Source organism: Rutilus rutilus (assembly GCF_951802725.1).
Source record: "Rutilus rutilus genome assembly, chromosome: 19".
Taxonomy (NCBI): domain Eukaryota; kingdom Metazoa; phylum Chordata; class Actinopteri; order Cypriniformes; family Leuciscidae; genus Rutilus; species Rutilus rutilus.
In genome coordinates, this window is record NC_140232.1 from 14,856,105 (window position 1) to 14,872,697 (window position 16,593).

Genomic DNA, 16,593 nt, shown 5'->3' on the forward strand with positions numbered 1-16,593 from the left:
CCTGGTAACATCACATCACGCATCACACAACACGCTCAGCTATAATCATGGTTTAGCAATGACCAAAACTGTTGCCATGAAACTTGTGTAAGGATTTTGACTTGCTGGTCCAACACTGATTTTAAAGTTCAGGGTGTGATTGGTCCATGTAATTAAATGATACACAAATAATGTCTTAGTGTGCAATAATTTTGTATTGTTTAATTGTAATTTTATTAGCACAATGGTCCATTCATCAACAGTTATTTTATTCGCAGATATTTCTGAAGCGAAGTGTTGGGAATGTTCATATTAAATATCAATAACCTTTTAGTGACATCCCTGGAATCAAGATCTCAAAGATGATCATCAAAGATGTCCTTTGAATAATCTAGCAGTATTTTAGAGTCAAAAACTGAAAAGCCACACACAAAAACAATTATACATATCTGCAAGCCTGATAAGGACTATCTTAACATTTGCCAAATACATTACATTGTGTGCAAACAGAAACACTGTAGATATTGGTTTATGGATCAGAAAATGACATTCAGAAACAGATATAAACTCATACAGACACAGTTTTGTGATGGTTGTTAGGTATGGTCCCTTTCTTTGATGGGTAAAATGATACCGTATCAGGCAGAAAGCAGAGAGAATAGTGTTGGTCCCACAGTTAGATTGAGATCAGATTGGCTTGTACAGCAGTGTGGTCACATACTTCTTTTTGTAGCGATGTGTCGCACTAAGGACCATTACACCATCCTGTGTGAGGAAAGCAAACACATTTACATGTCAAGTCAAGTCACCTTTATTTATATAGCACTTCATACAATACAGATTGTATAGACTTTGTATGGAAGCTTGTTTCCGCCACAGAATAAAACATTTTAAATGATAACTGCGACTTTTTATCTTGCAATTCTGAGAACTGCGAGATGTAAACGCAACTCTGAAAAAAAAAAAAAAAAGGTCAGAATTGCGAGTTTCTTTCTCGCAATTGCGAGTTTCTATCTCACAATTCTGCCGTTATATCATGCAATTGTGACTTTATCTCCCAATTGCGTGTTATAAAGTCAGAATTGTGAGATATGACCTCAGTTAAGTCTTTTTTTCCTTAGAATTGGACTTTATAACTCGCAATTGCGATTTTATATCAAGCTTCCATAGTTTTATGGTGATAAACAGGAAGATAACGATTCAATGATGCATACACAATTCAATTCTGCTGTAAAGACACGTCAGTGACATCAAGTGAAAGATGATGGTCATCTCTACAGTAGTAAAAATAGAAATGCTTAAAGGGATAGTTCACCTAAAAATGACAATTCTGTCATCATTTACTCACCCTCATGTTGTTCCAAACCTGTATGAGTTTCTTTCTTCTGTTGAACACAAGGAAGATATTTTAAACAATGCTGGTAAACAAACAGTTGACGGTAGCCATAGACTTCCACAGTATTTTTTTTTCCTACTATGGAAGTCAATGGCTACCGTAAATTGTCTGATTACCAACATTCTTTAAAATATCTTCTTTGTGTTCAACAGAAGAAAGAAACTCATTCAGGTTAGGAACAACTTGAGGGAGAGCAAATGAGGGTGATTAACTGACAAAATGTTCATTTTTGGATGTGGACATTATCAGATAATTCCCTTCTATGAGCGTCTTCCTAAAGTGTGTGTAGTCTGTTACCGAACCTTGATGGAAAGGGCGTACAGGTGGTTGAGCATCACATGGTTTGGTTCAGGCAGCAGGGTTGGGTCACACTGTTCAAAGCAGATATAGGAACATGTTAGGGAAAGTCACTGCTTTCTAAAACTGCCCACACTCAGCAATTTCCAACCAGAGGCCCTTTATCTTTTCTTATCTCTGTAAGCCCAAAAAGGAACTGCTTTAACTGCAACACTGTATTTACAAAGAATCCGCCTCCTCTCAAGTCACTGGGTTTCCATCTATATGTTTTTGTGTGCGTCAGAAAACCTGAATGAAAATACTTTAATATCCATTTTTAAATAGCTGTGTTTAAGTAATAGTAATAGTTTAATGTTAGAAATACTAATATATATATATATATATATATATATATATATATATATATATATATATATATATATATATCTCAATGGCAAAAAATGGTGACTTTTTAGTATAAGAAAATACTCTGCAATGGTGTTAACTTATGAATTTGCACATGGTTTGTCTTAAAGCACATTAAAAACACCACATAGACAGATAAACAACATTAAAAGCTTGATTTTCACCACAGGACTTTAACATTAGTTAACATGAAATAAAAAAATATGAAACATGAAAAATACTTCTAAAGCATTTATTAATCTTAGTCAATGTTAATTCCAGAATTTAGTAATGCATTATTGAAATCTTAAGTTGTATCTTTTAATATTATTAAAATTATTATTAAAATTATTATTAAAATTATGGAGCTGAGCTCACATGAACTAACATTGAACAGCTTTATTTTTATTAACTAAAGTTAACAAAGATTTCAAAAAATACTGTAACAAATGTATTGTTCATTGTTAGTTAATATATTATCTAACAATAACTAATGGAACCCTATTGGAAAGTGTTACCTAAAAAATATATACCATTGCTGATTTTATATTTCTTTAAGTATTTATGAATCACATTTATTTTGATATTTTTAGTTTTCATTTTAATAGTTCAAGTTTTAGTAATTTTGTAATGGGCTTTTGTCTTTTTTATTTTATTTTTTTATAAATATTTCTGTATAGCTTTAATTTTTGTTTAAAGTTAGTTTTTCTTTCTTTGCTTTTTTTAGATCTAATATTTATATTTTATTTTATTTTAAATTTATTTCAATTACTGATTTTATTAATTACTAAAGATGATTTTGAATAGTTTAAGTTTTAGTTGCAGTTAACAGTAACTGTTATTGAGGCTTTGTGACAGCTGGGAAAAAGTACGGGCCGGTTATCAGAAGAGAAATTCTGCGGGAGTGGGCATAAAGCGGGATGAAAACGATTTACCCAGACAATTGGGTGTAGCAGGTTCTGTCATTAGATTGGGCGTTCAGGGAATTGCAGAGCAGTACTTACAGAGATTCCAGTTTCTTTGTTGAGGAGCACCTGCAGCAGGTGAGGAGGGAGTATGGGTGGAGTGCGCAGTCGGTCTTCTGATTTGGATGCGTAGGGATCCTGATGGTACGGGCCGGGTGGGGAGCTGGATAAGTCTGACAGAAGACGTTTAAGATCAGAACCTGCAGCACATTTTATTTGTGTAACAGTGAGGGGCTTTATATTGATTATGAGATACCTGACATGTCGGCACAATTCTCGGAGTCTGTCTTCAGTGCGTCGAAAACCTCAAAGTCTGTTTTCCTCACTTTAATGACATTATTCACCACACCTGACTTATTAGTCACAACTGCCTAAAAAAAAAAAAGAACATTAAACTTAATGAAAGAACAGGTTTCAAAACATGTTGGCTACACTCACACTGTCGGTCCAAGTCCGGTTATTTGCGTATCTGATCTAAAATTATTGACTGTCCAGATTGTGCATCGCAACTGTTCAGATCCCATTTGTGTGTCTGTGCCGCTCTTTTGTTTTCCTGAATATCTGCATTGGTTTCTATAGCAATGACGTTGCGTTGGTAGGTATACACCAAAAACAATAATAACAATAACAACCGCAACATGGAGGGTCTTGCAATACAGATGTTGTCTTATTTACAACATGACAATGTGTAACAACTGTGTTTCTGCAGCGACTTTCAGCAGGTTTCCTATAACAACGTCTGACGATTACGTTTTACGTGGCGTGAGAAAGTCACAGAACAGGCGAAATCCGATCTGAGGTGCGTTTCCCTAAAGCATTGTCAGCCAGCTGTGGTCTCAAGTTCTATTGAACTCTATTGGTAACGCCGAAACTTGCAACCATTGTTGGCTTTGGGAAACGCAGCCCAGAGCGGTCAGACTGAAACGGATTTCCAGAAATGCGATTTGAATAGGCATAACGATATTTTTTTTTTGTCGTTCACACTTGCTAAATCTGATCGGATTTCAATCGGATAAGCACAAAAATTGGACTTGGACTGACAGTCTGAACGATGTTGTTGTTGTAAATGAGGATTATCCGATGACTGAAAACATTAAGAGACTCATTCTCACCTCTTTGGGGTCTAATATCCAGTGTCCATCCACATAGAACTTATACTGGTGTTCTCCTTCAGGCAGGTCAAGTATTGCCACAAAATTATTATGACTGTTAAAAGAAAAAGAGAACAAAATAATAAGGCAAAGCAATTGGAAGGTTCTTTATTTTCCTATTTATGGTGATGGTAGTGAAATGAAGCCACATGCAGGGTTCGGCATGAGGTCACATGACTGTTTACTGTTGTTGTTGTTTGTAAAGTTGCTTGTAAGCACACATTGACCCCTAGTGTTAAACATGTAAAAGAACAGCAAGTGGTGTCTTTAAGTTACATTGCCAGTTTTTACTGACAAAAAAAGAGGCCAAAATCACATAATCAAAAAGATGATGTAAATGCTATTTTAATAACATAAGAAAAGTGTTTTTTTGTTTCTCTTGTAAAAGTTGTGAAGCTATACTAACTATGTACGTTAATAATAAAGACTACACCTGGTTCAATGCAAGCTGAGCTCAATCAACAGTTTTTGTGGCAATATGTTGATTACCACAAAAATATACAATTGATTGGTCCCTCATTTTCTAAAAAAAGCAACAACACCAAAAAAACCTACGCAAAATCAAGGTTACAGCGAGACACTTATAATGGAAGTGTTCCAATTTTTGGAGTATTTAAAGGGATAGTTCACTTTGAAATAAAATTTTGGTATGTTTTAGCTTACCTCAAGGGCATCCAAGATGTAGGTGTCTTTTTTTCCGCAGTAGTTTCAATTTTGATATTTTTAGGTCAAACCGTTCTTGTCTGTCAGTCATATAATGCAGGTCGATGGTCACTGTCTCAAAACACAAGCACAGAGTCCAAATTAAAACAATTCCCCATCGTCCAAATTAAACAATTCCCCATCGTAAGTACACATTGATGGCCTAAGACACGAAACGAGCGGTTTGTGTGAGAAAACGAACAGTATTTATATCGTTGTTATCTCTTGAACACAGCACACGTCCAAATGATCTGATGGCGCGGGCGGGTATAGATATATAAATAGATGTCGCCTTGGCTACTGCAGTTCATTGGAACGAAACCGTAGCCAAGCGACATCTAGTGTATAGATCTATACCCGCCCGCAGGCGGGTATAGATGTATACACTAGATGTCACCTTCGCTACTGCAGTTCATTGGAACGAAACCGTAGCCAAGGCGACATCTATGTATATATCTATACCCGCCCGCGCCGTCAGATCATTTGGACGTGTGCTGTGTTCAAGAGATAACAACGATATAAATACTGTTCGTTTTCTCACACAAACCGCTCGTTTCGTGTCTTAGGCCATCAATGTGTACTTACGATGGGGAATTGTTTAATTTGGACGATGGGGAATTGTTTTAATTTGGACTCTGTGCTTGTGTTTTGAGACAGTGACCATCGACCTGCATTATATGACTGACAGACAAGAACGGTTTGACCTAAAAATATCAAAATTAAAACTACTGCGGAAACAAAGACACCTACATCTTGGATGCCCTTGAGGTAAGCTAAAACATATCAAAAATTAATTTCAAAGTGAACTATCCCTTTAAAAGCAGACTATTTTATAAAAGCACCAACGGTACTGTTCAAAAGTTTATTCAATTTTTTTGAATTTTTTATTATTATTATCAATGTTGAAAACAGCTGTTTAATACTTTTTGGAAACGCTGATGAATTTTTTTCAGGACTCTGAGAAGAATAGAATTTGCAAAAGAAAAGAATGTAACATTATAAATGTCTGTCACTTTTAATCGATTTAATATGTTTTTTCCAGGTCTTGACATTAACTTTTTTGCTCAACAGCCTAGTGGTTTTCTAAAGTTACTAGCCACTCAGTATTTTCAAAAACTGCCATATAGATATTTGTAATATTATCTCATAATTTGGCATCAGGTATATTAGGCTGCCGTCACTTTAAGACCTGACACGCAGATCCATTATACTGTTACACATGCATTTTCTTTCTCAACTGGTTACGTTCACTTAAAACATAACTGACTGTGTTTACATGAATACTCGCCAAGCCCGGCATTTTGACATTATTTTGCATGTATTTGACTGTTTAAGCGCAATAAGCAGCGGAAAAGAACTAAATTTAGTACTGAGGCTGCTTTATGTGCGCACTTTGGGTGTGAGGCTAAAATCTGCGGGAATGAGAAAAATGATGCGCAATACACGCAATCCCACGGCGAAATTCAAGCCCTGTAACAGCAACAATATTCATCCAGAGCAAATGAAACGAGCGAGTGAGGGGAGGCGGGTTTGTGTCTCAACTCGCTGTCAGAGAGATGAGAGAGCGAGAAAGCGCAGCTGGTCTCGTGTGTCTATTCTGCGGAAAATGAGTATTGGATGCATTTCAGATATTTCAGTATCGATATGTAGCGAAAAATCTTTATTTTTGACAACACTGCATTGCACTTAGTTTATAATTTCAGAAGCCTTTTTAAAAGACCACAACTGAAAAATGTATATTATATATAAAATTTAACATCTGCGTTACATGCCACTGCTGAAAATCCACCCGCATTTGTTAACGTCAAGCCCTGGTTGTTGCTAAATAAAATAATTAATTTCCCGAAAATAAAAATCTTACTGACCCCAAACTTTTATAATGGTAGTGTGCATTAATTCTTATATAACTTTTGCTGTATTTCAGTCATTTTTACAGTTGTTTTGGGGTTTTAGTAGGGGTGTGAACCGTACTGGTCTCATGATTTAATTCGATTACGATTATCATGTCAACGATTTGATTCGATATCACGATGCATTGCATTTGCAATGCTATCGCACATGGCTCCATTTTTGTCACTGAATACAAGCAGTCAGATATAAGAACTTTTTTTTTTATTTTTATCTGCTCCAAGAAAGTACTTTTTCTGAATGTAGTCAAACAAAACTTAAGCCTTAACACAGCAGACGACAGGAGCATTTATAACTAATAAACGAAAAACGCATGAAACTTTTAAGTAGTGTACTTAAGTACGCTCACACGTGCGCACGTACATACCCGCGTACACACACACACTGTAAATGTTAAAATAGTGGGTGAATTTTTTTTATACTCACTTTTGTCTTTCACCTCCCTCTGCCATTTTACGCTAGTGACACAAGCATGAATGCAATGAATGATGTCACAGATATGTCAGTAGGCTATAACGGCAATAATCGATTATGGTCTATTACTGCACCGATGCAGAATCAGCCTCGTGACGTCTGCATCGCGATGCATCGTAAAAACGATTAATTTCAACACCTCTAGGTTTTAGGCATTGCATTATCATGGCATATAATGTGAGAAAAAACTTCTTTTTTTACATACTTTTGAAACGGTGAGTATTTTAAAGTTTACAGACTGGCCCGCATTTACTTCCACACTGTAAATGACTCACTGTAAATCTGATTTTTGCTTCTTTCTTTTCTTTTAAAGAAAAGGAAGGACATACATTTTGTGCAAATCAACATTGTTCCACAAGTGCTGTCAGTTGAGCTTAACTTGTATTGAACATGCAACGTTCCTTTAAATTCATTTTAACAATTGCATTTATCTTTGAATTCCCCCCTGTCTATCTGAACAGATCTACTACTGAGGTCCAGCTGGCTTAAAGCACCTTGAAGAACATTCAGCTCTATGATTTTTAGGCTGATGTAGATTCCTCCCACTGTGTTTCTTGTGTTAACACAGTCTACCATGTCATGCTAATGATCTGTCAGCACTCGCCTCTTAGTCAAGGGAATTTTGCTGGCCCAGTTGTTGAAGGAGCCAGACAAGTAGATCTCTTTCCCTGGACCGCTCCAGCGGAACACAGTGGGCCTTTCCTCTGGCGGGGCTTTAATATCTGATTCTTGATCTTGTCGCCAAGCTAGAAACTCCTAGAAAGACAGAGAGAAAGACTGATGAGGTGTCTACAGCAAATAGTGGTAGAACAGTAATAAACGAGTTCACTCATTTCACTGTAAACACACCACCTTGGCATCATCTGCTTGGAAGAGGTCTCCATCTTCCGCGCTGTCCATCAGGATTTTGGGTCGAGCTCCATCTTTACCACCACGGCTCTCTCGCCTGTTCGTCTTCTCCGCTCCGCTTCTCTCACTGCTGGTGTTGCCCATGCTGCTGCTTATTTACATCCATGTTAAAGTCAGTCACCATGATATCAAAATTGACAATACTTTTATGGATTATAGCAGTATTTATTATAAATTATTATATTTATCTGTGCACATCATGTTTGATTTCCAATTCAATACTTGCGATTAGTACCTGATGTTAAGTCGACAACTTTTAGCCTAAATTCATGTGCCCTCATAATCTTTAATCAAAATAACTCCGTTTTAGCCACATCTCATCTCTGATGACATGTTTACTGGCGCGAGGGCGGGACAACCTGTCACTCACATGACATCACAGCAATATATTAGCAACAATCCAATCAATTCCCAATGGACAAAATCAATTTATAGTCAAGTATATTTGGTATATTTCACAGTGTTTCCAAAAAAAAAAAATATATATATATATATATATATATATATTTTCGATTAAAACACATCAAATGGACGTTTCTGTGATGTATGTGTATGCTATCAGGGACTAAATTTCTAAACAGACGCGAGAGAACAAAAGTCACGAACTCGTACCTGGTAACCATATAACGTTACGCATGCTGATGGTTAAGTCGACGACTGAAAGGTTGTCATTATTTATGAAAGATTGACAAGCCACATACGAGAATTATATGTCCAAAACAGAAGTGTTTGCTTAAAATTGACGTCTAAGTTGGCAAAGGACAGTTTGCGCCACACGAGTCGAACAGCAACAACAGAGGCTGCAGCCAAAAATACCTTTGTATTTACATTAAATAATTCAACATGGGTTTAAAATCCATTTAAACAAGTCTGTACTTAAAGTCGTTTTATAAATCCCACACTATTCACAAACAATGCATTACACGCGATTAAATAACATAGCTGCTAACCTTTGACCGCTGTTTGTGTTTTGGCAATCATCTAATGCTATTTTTGTTTAGTTTTATCAGTCTGGAGTTAACTGTTAGCTACATAGCCGATTCTACAGTTGAGGAACCTATGAGTAACGTTACAAAGGACGTAAAAGACTGAGATGTTGTTTCTTTGATCGTCTTTTTTTTACTTTGTTGTTCCTGTTCTTGTGTGCAGGTCTCGCCTACATAAACGACCGCAGTCTATCACCCGTTTCATTTCGTACTGTGGTAACTTCCCTTATCATTTAACTAACTTACCTCTGAAAACTTTATTTGCCCGTAGCCCGCGACTGTTTCTTTTCATAACGCCATTTTCACATTGCCTCACAAAAAGGTTAACTGTTAAGCACACCTCTTCCGCCTGCTGTTCGAGCTCTGTATAGTTAAACCAGTGGGAGACGGTTTTTTATGTGTTTTTCTGTTGTAACAGATAAACTCCTGTAAAGCGTTTTTCTGTTTTGTGTATTTTAAACTTTGATATAATTTATACATATGTTCGATTAGTGTAGTGTAGAAATATACAACTTGTCCATAAACTTCGTAAAAAGACTATTACTCGGGCTTGTTACAATAGAAAGCGTTTTAAATGTTATGTAGGCTATGACTTGTGAATTATGTGTACTATTATTATGGAAATCAAATATACTTCAAATTATTATTTTATAACCCACCAGCTTCGTTTGAATTGATAAAAATTTAGGCTAAGTAAAAGTGGTTTAATGTTGTAGTTCAAAGCAGCACATAAAATATTGCATATTTTCATATTTAAATTATTTTGCATTAATTAAACAATATTTGTTCTATAATTATTATTTTGTAAAAAAAATTGTGGTATTTTTTTATATGTATTTTTTTTATTTATTATTTTTTAGGGACTGTGCCAGATTGGGTGTGTCCTATGATGGAGTGAGCCAGCTGTGTTTAAGAGTCCACACATGTTCATCAGAATCTTGCCACATTCTCACGGCTGACCAGTTCCGCAGTGTCATGACATGACTGGCAATGAGGTACTGAGAGAAGTGGAACTGTATCCGCAAAGTACACTTCAATAAAAACAGACTTGTGTGGCAACAGTAGTGAGATGGACCACCAGTACATATTGGAAAAACATCAACTAAGACTGATGGCAGTGGTGACACACTAATTAGTATTACTATAATCGCCCATATATTGAAGTACACTGAAAACTTGTCAATGAAACGCTTAGAGTAAATACTACCACTGGTATTCTATCACATGTGTAGCTAGTAGTTCTTTACTTTGATTGCCAAGACTGGAGACAAATTCTGCTATATTTAACCATAGCTGGCTATAATATTACATATCAAAATACAGGATACTCCAAACGCTGCAGATTACATTGGTGTGAAGGAGGAGAGGGAGTGGCTAGTGCATGCTATAATTCATTATAAAACTGAGACAGACACTTGTGTATTTAGTATATTGAGACATTGCACATTTATTCATATTTTCCTTAAAAAATTATCATACTTTCTGTAATTTTACATTCACCTGTATAACATAACTGGTTGTTTTTTTTCTGTAAAAGCATTGGTTATCTGTTTGGGTGCAAGCATCCTTTTAGTGTGCCATTTTTAGGACAAAAACAATGTACACCTCTAAACTACACATTTACAACATTTGAAGTTTCATCATACTCCGTAATATACAGGCTTGCAGTTGTACTGCCTGCAGGAATAAACATCACTCTGATATATATTTGAGGTGGTATGAATATGAAGTGACTTTTAGTGTAAGATTTTCTGTAGTTTGGATTCTTGGCCATGCTTTGAGCAAATCAGACCCACTTAAACATTCCACTTGAAAATATTAATTACTTATAAACCCGGGATGGTTCAAGCACATGGTGCCACCACAGTGAAACCACATTCTGGGTTTGGCTCACAGTGTCCTCTGGCGTTCACTGGAACCGATCGCCATCAATTTACAGTATAGCCTTCCTGCCATACCGGTCTCTCCACCATCAGATTGCATTCTGTTTAGTTGATATAAAAAAGACCAATAAAAGAAGGAAATATTTTCTTACTAAATGAGAAATCAGTGCATAAATCATGCTAAAAAACACAACATGCATATGAGAATATCATTTACAATGATAATTTAAAGGAATAGTTCACCCCAAAACAAAAAAAAGAGTTTAATTTAGTAATCCTCATGTTGTTTCAGGCACTTCTGGAAAATCTGGTGATAAAATAGGAACGGGAGCTTTCAAGCCTAATAAACAATTCAAAAGCTTCTTAAAAGTAGTCAATACGACTCTATAAGTCTTCTGAAGCCACATAACAGCTTTGTGTGATGAACATGCTTTTTTGGATATTACGTTTCATGTAGTGTGTAATCTCGCTGATTGTGAATGTAAAAGGTCTGCAAAGTTTCAAAGATCAAAGTGCATGATAAATGGAGGTCTTGTCTCCCAAAAGAAAGAACCGATTCTGAACTGCCTGAAATGAGTCATCAGTAATTCCAGTCTTACGTCCTGCACACACCTATGTAGGTTTGTAACAAATTTGCAAAATGCCAGCCTGTGGTCTTCATTGGCTGCCCGTGAACAATGTCTACTTTGACCAGCCTTCAAACACTGTAGTTGTAGCTGAGGTCTGGAAGAGTTTGGTTAGTGTTGTTGACATGTTGAGAAGACGCTGTTTTCTTCGCTCCGAAAGCAAATCTATTTTGCATGCAGTTCCAAAGGATGACAACTCCGGCTGGAATTAATACCGTAAAATCGACAACATCATTACTGTTTCTATCACTGTGCTGAGGAAGCCTCCGGAGCTGAGATTCAGATTCCGACACACACTGTTAGTTGTAGACCAATAACAACAGACTAGGCCATCTGACCAATCAGAGCAGAATAAACCAATCACAACAGACTAGGCCATCTGACCAATCAGAGCAGAGTAGGCTCTCGGAATGGAGGGGTTTAGAGAGACTGAATCCTTTATCCAGCTGTTTCAGATGGAAAAGAGGTGATACTGCAATGTATATGATGAGAAAATTTTATAAAAAATAAATAAAGACTTATCTTGGATGCATGTAAACCTGTTTTAGGAGACCTCTAAAACAAATTTAGGAACCTTTAAAATAGCATAATTGTGGCACTATAAGTTCACTGATAATCTTCCCTTCTAGTGGAATTTTAATCACTGCAATCGGACCATCAAGTCAGTAAGTGAATTTGAGAACCAGATCAGTCAATATGTGAACAAACAGAATATGGTGGTGGAACCAGCATCCTAGTTCCACCCCCGCTCTCCACCTCCAAACTCAAGATGTTTTTGGCCCTTCTTGGTTGGTTCTGCCACCGCTCATTTCATTGTATCTATATCCACTGGGATGCTAGCTCTGTCTGTTTGGTGATGTTTGCTACCAGCTGCTTCCTGGCCTGGCCGTCAATCCCAAGCAATCCAAGGGTCCCCCAAAGCAACTGCCCTGTGAAACCCCTGCAGTCAACCTCCGCCGGCAGGTTTCAAGCCTTCCATCCGTCCTGTTGGCACTCGAGAATCAACGCCTGATATTTCTTAAAGGGGTCATATAATGGTACATGCACTTTTACAAGTTGATTGTACTGAAATGTGTGTTGGCAGTGCCTGTACACAACCATCATAAAATGATAAAAATCCATCCAGTGTTTTTTTTTTAAATCTTCTTATATGTTTTCCCCCGTCTCAAATCAAGCCGTTCGATTTTGTGACGTCACAAAATCGACGCCCCTCCCACTATTGTTGATTGACAGCAGCGTTTCAACACAGACCCGCCCTCGCTCATGAGCGAGCTGTCAATCATAGTCCGCGTGGACCGGCGCGGTCATTGTTGATACGCTGGAGCAGAATGGCGTCTAAGCGATTGTGGTGTTCTGTTCTTGGGTGTAATAAGGAACACAGCAGTCATTTTGATGCTCCTAAATCCAAACCGCTGAAGACGCAGTGGCTGAGTTTGTTTTCGAAGGGAATATTCCCCACGATCAACGTCAATGCTTTCATGTTTGCGCAAATCATTTCACACACCAGACTGCTTTAAGGAGGCTCAGTAATATAAAGCTAGTTTTGCTAAGAAGCTGCTCCTGAAAAAAGGATCGGACGGTACCAACTATTCGTGTTCCTGCTGCACCTCCAGAATAACTGAAGTGAGTGTAACGTTTTATTAACCTTTATATTAAAATGTATATTAATCTTTGCAAATCACTTGCTGCACGCTTCACGATGAATGCGGCTGTTTACACTCAGGGTACATTACGGCATGTTTTCTATGTACGACGTTCTCAATATAATTCATAATCCCACGTTTATAATGAACAACGTGTTATGGTTATTGTGTTATTGTGTTACAAACGGTGTACGCACAGAACAGAGGGGCGGGGTGAGCAAAGCTCATTATCATTTAAAGACACATGCACTTAAACGGCTTGCTGAAAACAGAGCTGTTTTTGACCAGGTAAAATTAGTGTTTTCTTACAATACTAATGAGAATTTTTAATTAAAGTATATTACAAACTTTTAATTTAGACCCTAAAGAATCATATTAGCTTGAACAAAAATGGCATTATATGACCCCTTTAAGCTTACACTTGTGTGTTACCTCCATTCTTTCTTCCCAGGGTACTGTCAGCTGGACAAGTACAACCTGCTTGGTACTCTTCGACCAGAGCACAATGTCAGGTCTAAGGCTAGTGTGGATTATTTCCTCTGGGAATTTGAGCTGCCCGCATCTCCCAGTCATTTGCCGAGGCCAGTACTCCTTTACTCCTCATCTCAGTTGCCTCGCTTCCCCCAGACCTAAGAAACTGAATTAAACAAGGCCCCTTACAAGTTGTCTTGGTTTCTTTCTTGCCTGCTCCACTCCAGTCAAGATTTGGTGCCGTCACCAAATTTCCCATCTGCCAAACTTGTTCTGCACGAGGAAAGGATATGCTCAAGGTTAGCTGGCCTTCCACAGAGTGTGCATTTGGGGTTTTCTGCCAACTCCCATGTATGTAGGTTTGATGGAGTAGGTAGGACCTTGCAAACATGGAACACAACAAAAACTTATTCCGGTGCTCTTCCATACTCCAGATGTCCTGGCAAGTCAAAACCCTCTCCCACACACTCTCCCACCTCATCCAGCTGCCTTGCTTATTCATCGCTGCGGACTTAACATACTGACTTTCCTCCTCTGCCTTATGGATGAACAGAATCAACTGATTCATATAAAAGATTCAACTTAAAAGAATGATTTGTTAACAAGGAGCAGGTGTCAAGATTTTCATTAATTAATGAGTTAAATTTTAGTCTGTTTCTCATATAAAACTATCATATGACTTAAGAAGACTTTACACTATAACACTATATTGTGTTTTCTGTCATTTTTTTTCCCCAGTCCTCATTCACATTCATTATATTTAAAAGACTAACCAGAATATTTTTCAAAAGGTCATATGAGTAAATAATGACTGAATTTTTGAGTGAACCATTCCTTTAACAAGTAACATTTATAATATACGTGAAACATTTTGTGCAAATGAGTACCGTGGTGAAGTGTACAATACAGAAGACAGTTATGATCAGAAGGCCAATAACTAGAGAAGCCATTCCCATGTGAAGAGCCTTCCTCCCCAGCCGCTGAGATCCTTCATAGTCTTCTGCATCGTAACTGCTTTGAGACTGAAAGAGAGAGAGAAATCCTAATTGTGAAATTGACCAATTTGAAAAAATAAATCATTTCAGGATGGAAAAACTAAGAGATTCATTTGATCGAGGTGATACAGAAATGATGTAATGTGAAATTTGCAGCATCAGTGGCAGGTCTCCAAGTGAAAACTAGACTTCAGTATGTGGCCCATAAAGCAGACAGCAACGAGGGGCATAGTGATGATGCCAGCGTCATTTCGGCTCTCTTAATAAGATCAGACATCAAACTGAGACTTGGACATACAGATCACTGGCACAAAATCACATTTACTGGGATTGCAAAGTTGATTTGACATCACTAAGATGATTCATATTAAAAATCAGACAAAGCAGGTGGTCTAAACTCTTTTATTAGACATAAACATCACTAAACTTTAGATTTATGCCAAAAACATGAAATATATAAAATTATATTTAATGCAGTTTTAAGTAGTGTTTTTTTTTTTAATACTACTGATGGTTTTTAAATGATATTTAAAATGACAAAATCTCTGCAAAAAAAAAAAATTGTGTTAACCACTTTTGGCACTCATACAGTGTGCATAAAGCCACCAGTGTGCCAGAGGGCAGTTAAATGGGTTGCGTGATGTGCGATGCTCATTTAGTTTCTCACAGGCGGTGTGGTGCAGCTGCTGTAGTCAGTGAGCCCTGAAGTTTTACTGTGTAGCAGAGGTAGAGTCAACCTGAAACTGGTGGTGCAAACCCCTGCACTTTACCCCATTCAGACCCCCGCAGCCTCTAGCCTGGTAGTGGCATTTGTAAAGCACAGATTGATTGCTGGATGCAGGGCAAAAGTATGACAGGAATGGGCTGCTGTTAAAAATGAGTCATTTCTATGCACGTGATGTGAATGGATCACATGTATGCCACGAATCACTGTACCTTACAAAAATATACAAATGAACATATCCTACATTTATACCCATTCTGTCTTGATCCGCACCCAATGATTTATTTTACCCTATTATGTATTATTCTTTATTATAGTATTAAACCTGTTAAAGCCAGGATTTACAGTGAATTAGACGATGCGGAGCATTTAGCTGTTCTAAATTCACTGTAAACCACAGCTTCACAGGGCTTAATTGCTTTTATAAAATGGTTAGTCCATAAAAATAATAATTTTAATAACTGGTGTATGTTTGTAGAGCAATTTACAATGGCTTTGAATGCGGCAGAGTTACGCACCAGTTAGAATCAAGGACTATCCGTTTTATAATCATAAATTATTAATTAAAAATAGTAAGGTTGTCATTAGACTAATCAAAAACTAAGCATGATTAATTAGCATAATTTTTTCAGTTAAATTTCTGTTTTTCACCCCCAGTAACAATTGATATTGATTTAAAAACTCATAAACATATAATTTCATAAAATAATATATTATATAACATTGAAATAATTATTTTTTATTAATATTATGGTAATAATAAAAATAAAATATTTCAAATAATATATTTTTTAATAAATAAAATATTATTGTAAATATGTAGTACGTCTATATATATATATATATAACATTGAAATAGTTTTTTAGTACCATATATATTAATAAAATAATAGGCCTACATGTATTTTTGAATAAATAAGTAAAAATGAAATGTAATAAAATAAAATAAAATATTATTTTATGTATATATATATATATATATATATATATATATATGTGTGTGTGTTGTATTGTATTAATGTACTGTTATATAATATTTAATATTAATGTACTTTCATGAGAATGAGAAACTCTATTCTATAGAATATTCAGTAAATTCA

General features: G+C 36.5%; 1 protein-coding gene across 4 annotated transcripts; it reads right to left on the reverse strand.

Annotated features, from left to right (window-relative positions):
* Nucleotides 1–175: 175 nt before the first annotated feature.
* prkab1b (protein kinase, AMP-activated, beta 1 non-catalytic subunit, b) lies at nucleotides 176–9,531 on the reverse strand. 4 transcript variants are annotated; one of them, XM_084390148.1, is made up of 8 exons: nucleotides 9,398–9,531; nucleotides 8,109–8,256; nucleotides 7,861–8,012; nucleotides 4,134–4,227; nucleotides 3,278–3,392; nucleotides 3,061–3,194; nucleotides 1,678–1,746; nucleotides 176–744 (listed from the first exon to the last, which is right to left on the reverse strand). In XM_084390148.1, exons 2-8 carry the CDS (start codon nucleotides 8,247–8,249, stop codon nucleotides 667–669), a joined length of 783 nt encoding a protein of 260 aa, XP_084246274.1. In that variant the 5' UTR covers nucleotides 8,250–8,256; nucleotides 9,398–9,531; the 3' UTR covers nucleotides 176–666. The 4 variants fall into 4 exon arrangements, with proteins under 4 accessions (XP_084246274.1, XP_084246272.1, XP_084246273.1 ...); XM_084390146.1 differs by having other exon boundaries at nucleotides 8,106–8,256; XM_084390147.1 differs by having other exon boundaries at nucleotides 8,109–8,253; nucleotides 9,398–9,518.
* Nucleotides 9,532–16,593: the final 7,062 nt, after the last annotated feature.

Coding starts and splice junctions, on each gene's coding strand:
- prkab1b (XM_084390146.1), bottom strand. CDS start 8,249: ATGGGCAACACCAGCAGTGAGAGAAGCGGAGCGGAGAAGACGAACAGG. Junction 3,393..4,133: donor GGATATTAGACCCCAAAGAG/GTGAGAATGAGT, acceptor TTTTTTTTTTAG/GCAGTTGTGACTAATAAGTC. Junction 3,195..3,277: donor GAATTGTGCCGACATGTCAG/GTATCTCATAAT, acceptor GTCTTCTGTCAG/ACTTATCCAGCTCCCCACCC.